Source organism: Cotesia glomerata, linkage group LG4 (assembly GCF_020080835.1).
Source record: "Cotesia glomerata isolate CgM1 linkage group LG4, MPM_Cglom_v2.3, whole genome shotgun sequence".
Taxonomy (NCBI): domain Eukaryota; kingdom Metazoa; phylum Arthropoda; class Insecta; order Hymenoptera; family Braconidae; genus Cotesia; species Cotesia glomerata.
In genome coordinates, this window is record NC_058161.1 from 19091886 (window position 1) to 19111944 (window position 20059).

The following is a 20059-nucleotide window of genomic DNA, read 5'->3' on the forward strand; positions in this document are numbered from 1 at the left end:
CTGTGAAGCGGGAAAGAATAGGAGTTACGGTAATTATTACGTGAAGCGTTCCACATTCACGTAACAGGATGTTGGTAGGAAAGGATTGAGAAAGGAATGTGGAGAGGATCATCTTAATGTGAGTTTATAGAATATGCTTAATAATTAATATATGTATAATATATAAAAATTAAATCTGTACAAAATTGTCCGACCAAATTATTTTTGATTTTATTAGAAAAAAAATTAACAAGGGCTACAAAACTATCAGCTTAATTATAATAAATAAACAGCCGAATTAATTTTTGCTTTTTCTATATTTGTGTATCTCTTGCCATATAATATGACAGGAGACTGATTGCCAGGGGACTGATTTTTTTTATCAAATTGAGAAAAATCAAGCAAACTATTTCAATGCATTCAACTTTTCAAGTTCTCAATGAATGTTTACATTAATTAGAATAATATTAAGACTTATGGATCCAATTTTATAAATAAATTATAAACAAAAATAGTTGCCAGGGGACTGAGTTTTAAAGTGGCCCAGACACATATTTCCAGCACAAACGGTGCTTTGACACTAAATAAAATGGCGATAAAGCGCTAACAGCCCTATGGTTATTAACTTAAGGCTAGTTAGATCCTTATAAACCTTACAAAAGGTAAAATAACACGCTGGATTTTTTTTTTGGCTTTGAACTTCTAGCAGGGGACTGATCTTAAAATGCCTGGGACAAACTTTGGTTTAATAAACTTAATGAAACAAATTAACTTTCGATACTTTTTATTGAAGAATATTGTTAGTTAACTAATTAAGTTTATGAACATTATGGACCAAATTATATATTATTGACGAATAACTTAATATTTGATCTTAAAGTTTTAATTTTGGGACTGGGACAGCCCAGCCCTAGCGGATCCGTTTACACGGTGTGTAACGGTGTAAACTCAGTGTAATATGGATTACACCTAGTTTCTACCGAAAAAACGCCGTATTGACACGGTAGATTTGTGAAAAATTTAGCTGAGGTTTACACCTATATTACACCGATGTGTCAACACTCGGTTAACTCCGTATAAACACCAAATTTCCACTGAATGTGCTTTAATATTGGTCTTTCACAGATTTTAGGTTTTTATTGAAGCACATTCAGTGGAAATTTGGTGTTTATACGGAGTTAACCGAATGTTGACACATCGGTGTAACACAGGTGTAAACCTCAGCTACATTTTTCACAAATCTCCAAACACCAAATTTCCACTGAATGTGCTTCAATATTGATCTTTCACTAATTTTAGGCTTTTATTGCGACTTTCGTAATGAAAAACTTGTCTAAGTTCATATGCGCTAAGATAATGTGATAAATTCATTTGGTCGAATTTGGAATTCATATGATCTAACATTTATAATATCTATTGAAATTACATAACATGGTGTACATTTTTAATATTCTCAAAAAATTAGCATCATATTATTAAATTTAATAAATTTTTTGAATCGATAAAAATTCATCCAAGCTTATTTTCGAGATTGTTGGAGCCTTCATTTGCCTTATAACGTAGTTTTCAGCAAAGTCATAATTTTTCTCGCATATACATCACGTTTGCATTGGTCATTCGTTTCATTCATAAACGTTTTATGCACTGTTGACACTTAGTGTCTCAACGGAGTATTCAAAACGAGTTGACAGTGTATCCGCTGGTTAAAAATTGATTACAAAGAAATGAAAAAATATTAGTCAATGAAAACTGTATATGCACAAAATGAACATTTAGATATATATTTACATAGACTCAATTCTTTTCAATTCATATTTTTAACCAGGATAATGTACTCTCATTTGGTGAAGATAAAAATTTTTATGTGAAACGTTATTTTTGACTATTTTAGAAAAATTTTGGGATAAACAATGCATTATTATGGACCATATAATTGCCGTGTTCAAATGGAAATAGTACACGATATAATTGTTCCATTTTCACAGAAAATTCAAAGTCGCGAGGAAATAAAAAAAGATAATAATAATCTTTTTAAAAGTTTCAACTTTCATCGTTTAAAAAATTTTTTGGAGCGCTTTCAGTATTGAAATAAAACTGTACATGCGCTATTAACAGTTGTAACTCATTGAATTTTAATGTGCTGAAGCTATGTAAAGCGCGTTTAGAATTTACGGAAAATTTGAGACTTTCGTCATAAAGTGGAAATTGAAACATGAAATTCTATCTAATTTCCGCACGGCGTTTTTATTTTAAATACATTTTCACAAAGTTTAAAAACAATTTACAGAAGTCTCCCTGTAATCATACTTTAATTTTTGGCAGTTACACATCTTTACTCCAGATTACTCAACTCTGCGACATACTGTATTCAACACAAAAATTAAATAAAAAAAAATCTTTACTCAATTCTTACACTACTCGAAACTACCTTTACTCAGTACCAATTGTATTTTATGAAATCTTTACTCAATAGTATTTTATAAGTGTTGACGCGCTTTTAAAAATCTCTATTCAATATTTTATTCGGCAAAACAAAACTGTACTCAAAATTTCTCAGCTCTGTGCAATCTGTACTCCAATAAAATAATTTAATAAATTAAAAAATTTTTTTACTATATATATATATATATATATATATATATATATATATATATATATATATATATATATATATATATATATATATATATATATGTATATGGATAAAAACTAATTCACTTATATGTAACGATATCGGCTAAATGATACTTTGTGTATCTCATAAATGATTACAGTGAGGTTTGAAGTTCGAGAAAATTCTCTCTTCTACACACTACTACCACACTTGTAAGTCCCTCAGGTGTATGAGATATGCGCAGTCAGTTCTGCTCAGGCCCACTCTATCTCAACATCTCGACATCCCGCTCAAGCCGACTTCGTATGGTTGTCGCGTAGTACTGCCTGATTTTGAGTGAAGAAGCCATTGTGACTAAAAATACTTCTTGCGTCAGCCATTACAATAATAGTAAAATTTTTATAAAACACAATATTGTGGTTCAATTTTGTTACTAGTGACATAGTATTTTACTACGTAAGTGTACCCAACTATTGTTATTATATACTATAGCAAACAAAATTATAAAAATTTTGTTTATTTGTTTTCCAGTAGAAAGGTAAGTTTGTTTACAAATTGCTATATTAAAAAATTTCCAGAAAAAAGTAGACATTTCTGTATGTTGTGTTACAGATACTATAAGGGATTATATCTATTAGGTACCGTTGAAAAGACATAAGCATACATAAACATTTTTTTTATTAGAAATCTACTTAATCATTTTTGAAAGTATTTTAGTTGAAAAAAATTTTTTTAATTGAAAATTTTGTTTAACAGCTTTATGACTTCCGGGGTAGGTATTGGCTGTCTTACTGGCGGATTAAAAAAAAATTATTTTTTAATCGTAGATATTTGAAAAATGTACAATGTGAGCAAATTTTTTTTCACCATGTTTTTTTTGCAAAAAAAAAATTTTTTTTTCTTTACTTAATTTTTTTTCTAGTGATAATAAAAATAAGAGATAATTCATAATTTAAAAAATGTTTTTAACAAATGAAAGACAAAAAAAAATGACACTGAAGTTGACGACAATTAGAAATTTTTTAATCATTTCATAACAATGAAATTTATTAAGCAAAAAATTTAATAAAAAATTCCAGTTGTAAAAATAAAAAAAAAATAATTAGTGAAAATTGTAGAAAAGCATTTTTGTTATTGTAATTGATTTATTATAAGAATTTAAAAAATTGACAATTGTCAGCTAATTTTAATATCACAAAAAAAAAAATATAAAAAAATTCGATATGCAAAAATCACAAAGAACTATTAATTCAATTTATTAGAAATAATTTTTTTAAACTAATTTGTTTTTTGAGGAGGTTCGAGCGAATTTAATATAAAAAATAATTTCCAACCTTGAGCTTTGAAATTGAGTATACGTATAAATAAATGTCATTTTTCTAATCCCAAAATTTTAAAAAGATTCACCGTTTAGTTGCTTAGAGATTAAATTTCAAAAATCACATTTTTCATCTTTTTATACACGGGCTCTTATGGTGGACGAACTTTAGTTGAGACTTTAATTATTTTTTTCAATATTAACCTCCCAACTTTAACGAACAAAAAACTATACACAAGAAACTTGGATTGTTGTAAAATATAAAAAAAAATTTAATAATAATACATTACCGATATAGTTTTTGAAGTATTTAAAGTTAAATTTTAAGTTTTTAACTCGTTTATCGTCAGCTATTTATTCAAATAAAGATTTGACAACGTTGCATCAACAGGTGAGAAAAAAAAAGGATAGAAATATAGTTACAGAGAGAGAAATATCTAACTCACACACTCATGCACGTCTCTGTAATTGGTGTAGTCAAACGCGCTGTTGCCAAATCTGTTTATTTAATCCGGCAAGTAATAAATACGAAAGTCGTTTTATTACTTTATTTTATAAAATAAGGAAAAATTATAGATTATTAAATCGTTCAAATTATTTTAATTCAAAATAAAGGATTTTGACGAATATTGGGAAGACTAAAAGTAAAAAAAAATTTAATCGTTATTTTGACTCATAAGTTACGCTCGAACTTCCTTGAATAACATCTAAAACGTCAAGGGTCTGCTGACTTTTATGTTTTTTTTTATATTGTTCAAAAATTTTTATCCAAATTAGATTTTATTTTTTACTAACGAATATATCTTCTTCCAAAACTTGAAATTTTTAGTGAGTATTATACTTTTAGATCATAATTATGTAAATGGCAAAAATATATTTTTTATTCGCTTTTATGGTTTCCGAGTACCGTAATCACATAATAATTATACACCCTTATGAGATCTATAACATGGTATATAGATTATAGATCTTTTCAAAATTAAAATATTTTGTATTCACATTTCTTTTGACTCATTTGATTAGATCACGAGGTTATCATATATACAATATATATGCAATATACATTTTAATTACCAATATACATTTTAATAGTTACCAATATACATTTTAATAACACTCACGTTATATATTGAAAATTAAAATTAACAAATTTTTAGTTTAATTCTAGTCTTTTCATAATACTATTTGATTATCTGTTTTTATTTTGTCTGTAAATATTACTTTTGATCAATTCAATTAATACTTAGATCGTAAAAATTATAAGTTCTTACTAACATAACAGTGTACATGAACATTTTAAGTTTTTGTTAATTTTATAAATTGAGTGTTATGATTATTTCAAAAAATATCTTTTGTTCATCACACACATTTTAAAATTACTTGTTGGCTTATGACTCCTTAACTTCAACAATGACGAAATTTTGTTTTTAATAATGTCTTGAAGTAGAAAATATTTTTAAAGAAATGAAGAAAAGGAACTATAATGTAAAAATGTTCAAATAGACTTGTAAAATAATCAAGATGAGTGAGGTGTATATTTTTTGAAATAAGTGTAAAACAATGAAAATATGTATCAGTCTTCATTCTCTCATAACAAAATTGGTTTCTTTATTAGTAAAAAAAATAACATAATTATAAGTAAACGAATTCCAGTATTTTATTAATTCAAAAAATAGATTTTTCCTATGAGAGGAAATTTTCTATTTTCTTATTGTCAAAATAAAATTCATCGGTATTTGCTTTAATATGCTTTAATTCATCCGTATTTTACAATGCTATATAGATTAAGGAAGTACGAGCGGGGAGAGCAGCAACCATATGATTTTTCTCAATATATAGATATACATTTAACATTGGCTAATGGCGGCATTTATTTTTCTTTTAATCAATACACTTTAATTAGTCGGGCAAGTGTAAATTTTTGAATTAAATTTTTTCACTAATATATTTACTTTCATCCATAAGTTTTTTAAAAATATTCATCGACAGTTTTCCGAGAAAAATACAGAAATGTATCTATGTTTGGAGGTTATCCCATAAGACCGATGTTAAATTGCTCAACGTCAAAGTTAATTATTTAAATAAATAATCGGGCAATCTCCTTCAAATTTTCGGAATTTATTTAGACATATTTAAACTTTATATTAAAAAAATTTCAAGCCTTTTATCAAAAGTTGCCTTGGTGCTCGTACTACCTTAAATGACTGGGAATTGTAAATGAAAAATATTCTCATCTTATTTCAGCTACCAAATTATTCTTATAATGAGCGGGAATCGAGGAATGTCACGGACAGCAATATTCAAAAGGAATAAGAAAAAACTTCAAAATTATAAGAAATTGTACCCTCAGGATAAACTACTACGTTCCCTTCCTGGCGGATTTTTGGAAGAAGTAAGTTTTAAAAATTTTTAAACACAGACAGTTAAACTCAAGTACTTAAAACTCAAAACTGTAAATGCAATTAAAAAAAATATTATTTAGTTCTAATTTAACACATTAAGCAAAATAAAAAAATTGAAAATGTCGACTAACTTTCTTATTATAAATTAACAGACATCTGTAAATTTTTTTGACTTTTATAACAGTAAAATTGTTATGAAAAAATTTTAATTAAAAAATTCCACGTCAAAAAATTGAAAAAAATTACAAGTGCAAACTTTTTTAACTTTTCGCTAAGAAAATTGAAAATTTTCAAAAATCGGGAAGTTATTGTTTTTACCCCGTTTTCCAAAAATCGAGTTTTCATCAGATCTTGACGTTTTGAGGTCCTCGGAAGCTTCCCTGACTATTCCCGCGACGGGAATGTGTGTGTGTGTGTGTGTGTGTGTGTGTGTGTGTGTGTGTGTGTGTGTGTGTATGTAAACCTCTCATAACTTTTGAACGGCTTCGCCGATTTGATCGAGGTTTCTGTCATTCGAAAGGGCTTGACCAAACTTAGATTTTGAATACAATTTGGACCGATTCGGATCGGTAGATTTTGAGAAATCTTAAAAAAACTACGAAAAAAAAAATTTTTAAATGTGGTTTTTTTGGAATAACTTTTAAACGGCTCTACCGATCGATTCCAAAAACTAATCAGTTCTTAACATCAAAAAACCACGTTGATCGCCGCCGGTCCGGTCAAAATCGGTTAATTCGTTCGTGAGTTATCGTTGACGAAAGAAAACCGAAAAAAGTGTTTTTTCGGAATTACTCCGAAATTCCTGGTTCGATCAAATTAAACTCAAAAATTCTCCATGAGGCTCAAAAGACTGTATCGAATGCCGTTAACCGCGTAAAAATCTGTTAGTTCATTAAAAAGTTATTGTGGTTTGAAAATTCAAAAATTAGTGTTTTATTAAACTTCTACCAGACTTTTGAGCTCGGAGAGCTCAAAATGATACGAAAATTATATTTTTGAGCTCAAAGAGCTCAGAAACGTAATAAATGCAATTTTGAGCGGTAAAGTATGAAACTAGCAGGATGTTGCAGGGATGGCCTTTAGGGTCAACCGTTTTCCTAATTTTTTTTTGAATATGTTTTTTATCGTTGACCTGTAATAAAAATTAAAAAGATTGACAGATGTCTGCTAACTTCAGTATCATAATTAATAATGTCTATTAGTAAACTATTCCAATACATATTTATCTAAGCATGCATATATATTTATTTATTTTATTTATTTGTATCAAAAAGAATTCTAATAATAATAAAAGACAATGCACTGGAATATAGGAATCTAACGGAATAAAATAAGTGGTGACCGTAGCGGCATCAGGCGTAATTTACTTAAAGCGAGATTTGTTAATAGTTAACAAATCTATATTTGAATGAAATAAATGAGTCGATTCAATTAAATAAACAAAACCGAAGTAGTATTTAATTCAAAGTAATATATATTTAAATGAAAGAAATTTGTTAACATTAAATAAATATTTTTGATTTATTTCAAATAAATCTGCGCATTTGAGTCCAACAAACGGTTTTCTTAGTGTAGTTTTAGTAGTTTTAAGATTGAGAAATGTATCAAGATTATGTTGGAGTTATATTTAAAAAATCTGTTCAACTAAGCTTATAAAAAAGATTTTGTTAAAAGACCAGATCGGATAACCTAAAATATGTTGTAGTAACGAATAAATATAGTTGTATAAACATCCCGAAATCAATCAATTTGTAAGCATAACAAAATAGAAAAAAATAATTTTTTGCTGTTACAAAATGATTTTGCTGTCACCCAGAATAATTCTGTTGCCAAAAAATAAAATTCCTGAAAAGCTTTTCGCCAAAATTGTTATAAGGGTTATAACTTACAAATTTTTATTATTGTAACGATTAAAACCTTGATGTGGTTCACTATATTGGACTAAAAGATTGATTTTTTATTATTTTAATGGTTAATGTCATAAATCTAACGTTAATTAAAAATAGTTAAAAAAATTAGGAAAACGGTTGGACCCTAAAGGCCATCTCTGCAATTTTCCGCTAATTCCATACCCAAACGCTTGATATTGCACTTGCCTGGAAAAATGATCAGGACTGATTCAGGCCCCAGTTCATACTCCGATCAGGCCTGAAATCCGACCTGATCAGCCCCTGTCCATGTATGATCAGGCCTGATCAGACCTGTCCATGTCTGTTCATGCCTGTTCATGTCTGAAACTGTTAAATACGTGCTCAGACCCGATCAAGCCTGTTCATGCCTGCTCATGTCTTCTCATGTCTGAAGCATTAATACATGCTCAGACCTGATCAGATCTGATCAAGCCTGTTCATGCCTGCTCATGTCTGAAGTATTAAATATGCTCAGACCTGTCCATGCCTGTTCATGTCTGAAGCGCTAATGCCTGCTTCAGACCTTTCCATGTCCGATCATGTCTGTTCTAGCCTAATAGAAAAGGATTAAAACTCCATATATCAGCTGACAAGAACTGTTCATGCATGATTTACCCTCTTAAATGATATTTTAAATCTGGAAGAAAAATTTTATCGAACTATAGACTGCAGTTCTATTTTTTAAAATTAATTTTGTTCCGTATGACGTATCAGTTTCTATCCCCTTATAAATTTTAAATGTACGACTTTCATCAAAATTTCGGCTTATATAAGCATGAACTTTTTAATTTTCCATGCCAAAACGATGATTTTTAACGATGAATTTTGACGCAATGACATAAAATTTTTTTACTGTGTTCCATTGAATACGCGAAAAATAAGATTATTTAGTAAAGTTTGAGTTTGATAGCGTGAAAATACCAAAATATATCAAGTTGATATCGATAAGTCCTTTCAAGGTGTCTGTTATTATCTTTAAGCTACGCCTTGGTCCATAGCAGTAGTGTCAAAGGCTGTTAAATTGTAGAACACACAAATAATTCTCCATTTCCTATACGTTTTAGTTAAAAAAAACTTCAATTTTAAAAGAAAACAATAAAATTATAATTACGGAATGAACCTTGAGGAAATTTTTTTATATACTTTACATAGAACCATATGTTAATGGAGCGAAAAAAATACATAGCCGTCCCAAATAAATCACTCTAATATGCACAATAAAAAATTTTGCATCATTGCGTCAAAAATTTTTGTGTTAAATATTTAACACTTTTATGTGTAAATTTAACATTTATTCTGTTAAATCAACACAAAAAAGTGTTAAATATTTAACATAAAAATTTTTAACAAAAAATTTTTTGATGCTATGACGCGAAATTTTTTACTGTGTATAATTAATTATTAATAATTAATAAATTAAGTATAGAACTCCGTTAACTATAAGGATAAGTCATGTATAAAATTTAAATTACTTAAAGTAGTTTGAAAGGTACCTTAGAATTAAGATAAGTCATTGGGTCAATAGGTAAAAGTATCAGTCTGAAGAGCGCAACGTACATGGTTCGAATCCACGTCGGCACGAATCTTGTTTTTTTTTTTATGGACCTGATCGGAGTCAGGCATGAACAGATCTGATCAGACATGAACATGCCTGGCCAGGTCTGATCAGACCCGGTCATTTTTTATATCTGATCAGACCTGAACTGTCATGCCTGTTCATATCTGATCATTTTTTCCCGGGTATGACGTTTTTGAGCTTCTCGAACTCCGAAATATAATTTATCTGTTTTTTCGAGTTCTCCGAGCTCAAAGAGTGAGCTGTTGTATGATTTTGAGCTCTCCAAGCTCAAATATTTCGATTTTTTTGGCTTTTGAGCTCTTCGAGCTCAATAATCTAATAGCAATTTGAAAAAAAACTATTCTTAAAATTTTTAAACTGCAATTACTTTTGAATGAATGAATCGTTTTTTACGCGGCGATCGACGTGGTTATTTTATTTTAAGAGCTAATTAGATTTGGAATCGATCGGTAAAGCGGTTTAAAAGTTATTCTAAAAAAACCACATTTAAAAAAAATTTTTTTCGTAGTTTTTTCAAAATTTCTCAAAATTTACCGGTTTGAATCGGTCCAAATTATATTAAAAATCTAAGTTTGGTCAAGACCTTTCGAATGCCACTAACCGCGATCAAATCGGTCAAGCCGTTCAAAATTTATAATCGGTTCACAAACTTACACACACACACACACACACACACACACCTTTTTAATTTTAATAACGTTCAATGTTAATTTATCTTTAATATTAACACGGAGTTCTACACTGATAGAAGGATTTTTTTGTATTTAAAAAGATTTGTTAATATTTAATAAATGATTTATTAGAGGATAGGTCCTTAACTAATATTTATTAACAGTTAATAAATTATTTATTAGCAGCTATTTTTTTGTGCTAACCAAATATTTATTACTATTTAATAAACGATTTATTAACATATAAAGAACGATTTATAAACATCTATAAAATCATTTATTAATATTTAATAAATCATTTATTAGTATTTACACACTGGATTATTAATATTTAAAAAATTCCTCAGAAACGTGTTTCAATGTTTTATTTTAATTATAAAAATTACAGAGAATTAGATATTTAATGAAGTAAATGTAAAATGAAATTAAAGGATACAAATTATAAAAAGAAAAATAGTTTACAATTATTTGTAAATATAATTCTCAGTCTGATTAATTCTCTTTATTTACAACTACGCGTTAAGTACCAACGCCATCTACCAACACCGATCACCAACAAAATATTTGTTAACTATTAACAAATCTTATTTGGTGGAAATAAATATTTTTTTAAATATATTAAAGCTTCTTAATAGTTACAAAAATTTTGTTTTCATAAAAAATAGATTTAGTTAATACTAACAAATATTGTTAATAGTAAAAAAATATTATTTCCACCCAAGATTTTAAGATTTTAATAAATTGATTTATTAAATACAAACAAATCCTTCTATCAGTGTATGTATGTAAACCTCTTACAACTTTTGAACGGCTCGACCGATTGGATCGAAATAGGTGGCGATCCAAAGAATATCATTGCCATTAAATTTCGTGAGAAATATGAATCGATTCGGTTCGCTAGATTTTGAAAAATCTCAAAAATAAAATTTTAAAAAAATCGTTTATTTGAAATAACTTCTAAACGGCTCCACCGATCGATTCCAAAAACTAATCCGTTCTTATGTTTGAAAAACCACGTCGATTGCCACCAGTCCCGTGAAATTCTGTTGATTCGTTCGAGAGTTATCGAAAACGAAAAATTTCGAAAAAAGTGTTTTTTTCACATAACTTCGACATTTCTTTGTGAATCGTTCTTGATGAAATAAAATCATTATTAGAGCCTTAAAAACCACGTCGATTGCCACCAACCGCATGAAAATCGGTTAATTCATTCAAAAGTTATTGCGGTTCGAAAGTTCAAAAAATAGTATTCTATGAAACTTCCATCAGACTTTTGAGCTCAACGAGCTCAAAAGCATAGAAAAGCTATCTTTTTGAGCTCGGAGAGCCTAAAATAATACATAAATTATAATTTTGAGCTCGAAAAGTTCAAAAACGTCACACTGATAGTAGGATTTATTTGTATCAAAAAATATTTGTTAATAGTTAACAAATCATTTATTAGAGACCAATTTTAGTATTAAACAAATATTTCTTAGTATTTAAAAGAATTTGTTTGTATTTAATAAATTTGATATTCGTTGATTAAATATTAATAAATCTTTTTAAATACTAAGAAATATTAGATAAGGACTGAAAAGTGGTCTCTAATAAATGATTTGTTAAATATTAACAAATACTTTTAACTATAAACAAATCCTTCTATCAGTGCATAAGTGCAATTTTAAGCACTTGGATATGGAATTAGCGGGAAGTTGCAGGGATGGCCTTTAGGGTCTACCGTTTTCCAGATTTTTTTTCACTCATTTTTTTGTTATAGACAATTCAATGCACCAAATATAAAAAAAAACCCTTGGTATGGTTTTGTAGGAAATTAAATTCTCTACAAAGATGATTTTTTGTCGAATGTTAAGAATCAACAGCTTCTTTTTAATAGCTGATTAAATTACAGTTTATTCTATAATTTTTATTTTTAATTATTGGCGAAGACTTATTAGACTACTTCTTAACGAAAAGAACAGACTAATACAATTTTTCTAGAAATATTTATGATCTAAAAAAATAGTTTTTATGTTTTAATTGATTGTAGTATGGTAGTATAGCAGTTGAAAATAATTCTATTAACAAAAATAATGAAGAGAAAAAGATTAATTTTTTCGTAATTTTTTTATACGGGGGGGGGGGCATCAATTCATAAAAAAAGCAAATGTTATTTTTATTTATAAATAAAACAAAGAATATTCGATTTAAAGGATTTTTCGTAAAAGTTTACGTTTTAAAAAAAAGTGCTTATGGTACAAATTATATTAAACAAGTAGAAATAAGCAACGACATAACTTTTGTAAGCAATTTAAAATTAGTCCGGCCTGCAACTCAAATATGTACAGACATGGGCATCTTTGTTTTGATCTTCCAAATTGTTGGGAAACTGACTAATGACAAAGAGATTATCAAGAGTATGAAATTTATAAATGTATCGAGTAAGTAATACTCGAAATGAATAAATAAACAGTTCTTGAATGACTGTACATGAAAAGAAAAATATAGGAACTGTCTCCATTATTTTTACGAAATTTGTTCCTGTTCAATGATAAGGAGTACGAATACAAATTATGGTAACAGTTCCTAGAGCAATTCTATAATTATTGTCGCTAATTCAAAGTAATGGATCCTATACTATTATGAGTAGTCAATATTTTATTTATAAAACTGATATATCTTAATTAACGAGTTAATAAAATTGAAAGTGTACTTTTGAGATTGAATTTCGATTTTGATAACAAAAAAAGATAATTTTTTTATGTAACTTTAATATTTTTATAATTTTTTTACGTATATCATCTCAAAAGCTTGCAAAAATCTTAAAAGATTTATTTCTATTAAATCAATAAATAACAACATTAGATTACATTAATTAAATTAGATAAAATTAAATAAGAAAATAAAATTAATTAATTAAAATAAATAAGAAAAAAAAGTATTTCTATCTTTGTGAATAAAATTTTAAGTACAAATGTTATGGAGTATGATCATTTTTAAATAATGTGCTAGGCTTAACAATTTTTTAGTAGAATCATTTGATAACAGAGTTTTTGAATGTACAAGTCATTTTGCTGACTCAAACAGAAAAAATTTCTTTAAAAAAAAATGGATATTGTTATGACAAGAAATTAATTTGTTGATAATTTTTAATCATTATGTTCCTGAGTTGAAGAAATAAAAATTTTTCTCACAGTCACTTTTTTGTTGAAAAAAATTTGGTAATTATTTACAAGTGGTGTCCACCATTTTAATTTTCATTTTTTTTAATTTTCATTTTTTTTTTGAAAATTTTGATATATTTATTTTGAAAAATACATAAAAAAATGAACAATTTGAAAAAAACATTTGATTAACACAATTTTAACAAATTTTCAAAAAAATTTATAAATTTTTTAGAAAATGGTGATATTCAACTTTTTTTTTTGTAAAAAATAAAAAAAAAATTTCGTTCATAAAAATGATAATAAAAATGGTGGACCCCACTTGTAAATAATTACCAATAGTTTTTTTGTGTTTAGAAAAAAAAAATTTTAGATAATAGAAAATTTATGAATTTTCATCTAAAATTGTTCTTTCCGAAATCTATAAAAATTTTTTGAAAAGAAAATTATTGATTGAAAATTTTTATTTCTTCAACTCAGAAATTGAATTATTGTAAATTTCCGGCAAATTAATTTTTATTGCGGAATTGTTTCTTTATTTCGAAAGAAAATTTATTTCTCAGTGTACAATGGGATTTCTGGGTATTTCTGGTATTTTTATAACTAGTGAAATTCCAGCATAGATACGGTGCAATACCCGATTTAAAAGTTTAGGAGTAATGTCAGTGTAAGTACGGTGTAATATCTATGTTCTTGTTGCTTACAGTGGGATTCTAGTGTAGAAACGGTGTAACATACGCTCTTTTACATTCACGGTGGGATTCCAGTGTAGAAACGGTGTAATACACGCTTTTTTACATTTACGGTGAAATTCCAGTGTAGAGACGGTGTAACACACGCTTTTTTACATTTACGGTGGAATTCCAGTGTAGAGACGGTGTAACACCTGTTGTTTACATTCAAAGTGAGAATTCGGTTTAAACACGGTGTAACGCAGCAGTTTTTGATCACCGCTGTGTCTACACTGAAATCCTACTGTAACACACCGTGGTACTCTGGTGTAAGTACAGTGTAATTTTTTCACATTTACACCGTGTGATTTTAGTGTATTCGGTGTAATCGGATCCGCTAGGGAGGGGACTGACATTTCGGTGGTTTACGAATTTATAGCAAAAAAACCAAAATTTATTCCATTTTAGTTTTCAATGCTCCTAATAGAAATGTTTTTTTATTTTCGTAATAAATTTTTTTTAGTAACAAAATAACAATTTTTCTAATAAAAAAATGCCTGGGACAGCAAAAAACATCCTTACAGAGAATCACCCATATATTGCTCAATAAATACCGGTATTGATACAAGTGAATTGAAATACGGCGATTTATGAAATCTTAAATTTGAATCTTAAAACATTGAGCCATTTTAAAAATTTGAATATTAGTATCGCAATACTTGCACTTTAAATATATAACTTTTAATTGTAAATAATTACTTAACTTAACGTTTAGTATAAATGTAATTGAATGTGCAATATTCTTTTTATATCTCAATAAAATTCAATATATAACAGTAAAATCAGTGATCAAATTGCAAGTCCTAATTTTACAATTCAAAAATGTTAATCTCTTCAATTCTTCTTTACTTAACTGCAAGTGCTTTTGCTCAATCATCAGAATCAGGAAGTGAAGCTTCTTCATCATCTTCATCTGTCTCTCATGCTTCTTCTTCATCATCATCATCATCCAATGCCAAACCTCCGTCACACAATGGTCCTTGTCCTAAAGTAGTTGTCGATCCACTCGATTATAACAGAGTAAGTATCTTTTCAATCAAATTCAAATTTTTACACTCTAATTTATCAAACCAATTTTTTCCAGTTAGTTGGCGAATGGTATGAAGTACAACGAAGTGTTAATAATTACAAAAAATCAAGTAGGTGCCATAAAGCAATGTTGCGTGAGCCAATCAACAACGTTTCGACGATGATAGAGAAATCCTTTTCAACTCTGTAATTATCAATCTTAATTTTTTTTTTGTTTCTGCAATTCATACTAGTCAAAAAAGAATAATTTAGAAGAAATGCAAATATAAAAAAATTTGACTCGAATGTTTTGCAGGTAATCCTAACGATATTTTTTCTTGATTTATTATTAATATCTTCATATTTACCGCCATAGTGCCTGTCAAACAGAGACATCTGTTTCCCGGGTTATTGAAACTGATCTAGGATCAAAAGTAACTTACTTTCTTCCCACGGTCGGTAGCGTATCCAGAATATTTTCAACTCTTTACATGGATTATGATGACTTTCTTATAGCCTGGAGTTGTGATGACTATGGAAATTATCAGTAAGTCCAAAAATACTTTCCTACGTGGATTTCCATATAAATTCATGTGGATTTTTTTGATAGGGAGGAACTACGTTAATAATCACAATTAATTCGCGTGCCTAATGCCAAAAGGGCGGATAAAAGTTATACGCCCTTTTGGCTTTACAAAACCAAAAGGGCGTATAATTTTTTTTTTTGGTGCCAATCGTTTTGTAAACATGTTCTAAGCCTAAAAATGAAAAAAAAATTTCTAAAGCCAAAAGGGCATACGTCTCAAGTTATACGCTCTTTTGGCTTTAGAACACTAAAAATTTAGTGATCTAAAGCCAAAAGGGCGTATAATTTTTAACTTTCCGTTAAGAAAACTAAAAATTTTCTAAAAGCGGGAAGTTATTGGTTTTACCCCGTTTTTTGAAAATAGAGTTTTCATCAGATCTATATTCAGCTATACTCAGCTCAAAAAATTTTTTAACGATTAGTTAATAATTTCTTACTTATAATAAGATGTTGTTAATTCTACATATACATATTATGGATTTTAACTACAATTTTATGCAACGAATCAGAAGGAAATTTATAAAAAATATAAAATTTTAGTACGCGAAAAAATTTTTAATTCATATGCTTCTTTAATCATTGGAGTGTCCAAAATGATGAAAATTTAAATTTACTACCATCAAAAATGTTGACTTTTTCAAAATTTTTTTTTTCACAAACTTTCTCCGCACAATTTTGAAGACTGTTGTTCGAAATTATGAAAAATCCCGATTTTTTTTGTACGCCCTTTTGGCTTTAGACCGATAATTTCCTAAAGCCAAAAGAGCGTATATCTTGATACGCCTTTTTTGGCGTTAGTACGTCAAAAATTTTTTTTCTGCAGATCTTTACGTTTCGAGCGATTCTAAAAAGAATGGCAAAAAAAAATTTTTTTATACGCCCTTTTGGCATGGAACCCTATCTAACTGCTGTAATACGCCCTTTGGGCACTAGGCACGCGAATTATTTTTAAAAAATTTTTTACAGCATTGAAAAATCCTGGGTGTTTTCAAGAGAACCAGCACAGCCTCATAACATTGAAAAGGTGAAATGCGATGTATTTGCTAAATTCAATCTTACTAAACCGAAGATGATTAGAAGCAAATTTGCAAACTGTGATTCAATCTTCTGTTCTTATGATTTTTCCTAAATTTACTTTATTCATAATATTTAATGTATGTAATTTTTCAATAATAAAATACTGGACTATTTGTGTATTCATTATGTTTCAATTTTTTTAAACCTTCAATCCTATTCATTTTTCTGTAAGCACGGTAAAAATTAAGTATTTGAAATTTTCGTTAAATTGCACTATACTTGCACTATACTTTCTTAAATATTGACGCTTCTAAAGATATAAGCTTATCACAATGTTACACTCATCAAGAGCTTTCATTTAAGTACCCACATGCATTTTTATATATTTTTCATATATACATATATGTAATATATATAAATATATAAAAAATTGATGTGGGTACTCAAATGATAGGTTTCAATGAGTGTAATATCGGGATGAGCATACATCTTTAAAAATGTTAATAGTTTACAAGATGTTAATAGTTTACATAGAAGGTCATTTTTTAACTATTGACATTTTTTATGATATAAGCTCATCCTGATGTTACACTCATCAAGAGTTTTCATTTGAATACCCACAAATATTTTAGATATATTTTTCATATATACATATATGTAATATATATAAATATATAAAATATATGAAAAATTGATGTGGGTACTCAAATGAAAGGTCTCGATGAGTGTAATATCGGAGTGAGATTATATCTTTGAAAATATCAATAGTTCACAAGACACCAGGTCATTTCTGAATTATTGACAATTTAAAGGTATAAGCTTATCCCGATGTTATACTCATCAAGAGCTTTCATTTGAGTACCCACATGCATTTTTGATATATTTTTCATATATACATATATACATGATATATATAAATATATAAATATATGAAAAATTGATGTGGGTACTTAAATGAAAGGTCTCGATGAATGTAATGTCAGGATGAGCTTATATCTTTAATAATGTCAATAGTTTACAAGATATTATTAAAAATATTTATTAAAATATAGGAGATATAACTAATGCATAGTTCACGTAACTACAAAAAAAAAAGTTTAGAAATATTTTTATACTTGTGACCTTATAATTCAGCTAATCATGTACTTTTTTCTCAGTGTAGATTTTTACCTGAAAAGATTATTTTTTTTTTAATGAAAAAATAAAATTTACAGTTATAACTAATTAAAGTTTATTTTTGTTTCAGATGAAAATATTTCTACTGGCAACAACTAGCAAGGGGTGTTGAACAACAAGTGAATATCTTTTTATCGTCCTGGTCTCTAGAAGTCAAGGGTAAAAGCTTCGACGTCCCATGACATTTTCTCAAATGTGATCCATAAACTATTGCTTAAAAAAGTCCCTGGAGCTTAAGCTAAAATAAGAATAAGTTTAAGAAGTTAAATTAAGGACGTAAAAACTTACGGCTATTTTATTGTTCATTTCAATTATATATTTTACTGCTAAATAAAGGAAGAACTTAAACCGGCTAAAAATGGTCCATCAAGCTGTTAGTTATCTGACAGTTAAAGTAATTTAACACCCGAGGAGTCTTTAAAAAATACAAGAAGAGCATTTATTTCAGTAGAAAAGATGGACAATGATGTAAACTCTTCTTATTTATTCGGAGTTGATGAAACATGGGGAGAAAGAGAGTTTTTCACGTATTACAGCGAATTTAGCGATCGAAAAGGAGCGAGTGCTGTTGAGGTATGTTAAATAAATATATTTAAATTTATACACAGAAGAAAAGGTTCACTTGAGCCAAGAAAATATTTTTCATCCTAATTATTTTCTTGAGCGAAAAAAAAATTTTTTTTTGACAAGAAATTTCACTTATTCCAACAAAATTAATTCTCTTGCTTTAAGAAATACGTATCTTGATCCAAGAAAATTTATTTAAATCAAGAAAATCTTGTTGTGAAGAGAAAATTCAGCCTTGAGCTCCAAAAAATTTAGTTCTTGATAGAAGTTAATTTTCTTGTCTTGAGAAAATTTTTCTCTTGCTCCAAAAAATTAAATATAAAGATAGAAGTAAATTTTCATTAATATTTTTATTGATTAACATGTCAATTGGGAAGATAAAATAATATTTCATCATTTTTTTTCATTCAATATGTATAATTGCACGCTAAAATAATATAAAATGGGTATCAAATATTCTCGAGAAAAATTTTCTCAAGGTGAGAAAATTTTTTTCTCAGCTGAAGTAGGTGGCGCTGCTTCCCTAAAGTATCTAAAAATTTTGATCAAATATAAAAATTTATTGTATTAAGTATTTATGATAATTTGAATTAAGAAAAAATGACTTGCACCAAGAATAGAATTTAAAGAAAAATTTTAACTTCGGTCAACACAACTTCGGTCTCCCTTCAGGCACCCGAAAATTTTCTTGAGCCAAGAATTTTGTTCTCCTGTCTAGAAATTTTTCTTTCTGTATATAAGAATCTATACTTTCCTATGTAAATTTTTTCGATAGGGAAATGCGAAGTAGATCAAATTAATAAAGCAAAAAAAGAACAAAAGTGGTTTGATGTATCAACTAGATTTATAAGTTACGAGAGTAAATTTATATATTAATATTACTATATATAAATATCCTCTTGATTTTACTTTATACGACGTTAAAATATATAGACATAGACAGGAACTGTAAACTCGATTAAACATTTCCGCAAATAGCGAACGAGAAGTTATTTCCTACGTATGATCGATTAATTGGCTCTGTATTGAGAATTCGAGTGAAGACAAGTTAACGTAGATATTAATTTAATTTTTATTTTTTATTTTTAGCTATTTTTATCCAGTTATTATGACCTGGGAGAGCTTTATTACTTTATAATTAGCTTCATTGTTGAGATATTTACGACACAGGTCAAATTTTTTATAGCTTACACTGATAAAAAAAATATATTCATTCAAGAAAAATATTCTTGCTCCAAGAAAATTATTTTGAAGAGAACTAGTTGTCTTATTTCAAGAAATTCTTGTCTTGATTTCATGTTTCTTGGAGTGAGAGATCTAATCACTCCGATCGATAACATTTTTACTAGGTTCAAGAC

General features: G+C 27.9%; 1 protein-coding gene across 3 annotated transcripts in view; it reads left to right on the forward strand.

Annotated features, from left to right (window-relative positions):
• The window catches only part of LOC123262672 (free fatty acid receptor 4-like), a 106243-nt gene that overhangs the window by 77177 nt on the left and 9007 nt on the right, over positions 1–20059 (forward strand). The window contains exons 1-3 of one of the 3 annotated variants that reach the window (XM_044725006.1): positions 15758–15902; positions 16908–17194; positions 18205–18707. In XM_044725006.1, coding sequence (XP_044580941.1) covers positions 18591–18707 — 117 coding nt within the window. In that variant the 5' untranslated portion in view covers positions 15758–15902; positions 16908–17194; positions 18205–18590. Of the gene's footprint in view, positions 1–15757; positions 15903–16907; positions 17195–18204; positions 18708–20059 lie in introns of those variants that run through there. The other 2 variants (XM_044725007.1, XM_044725005.1) reach the window with 2 other exon arrangements.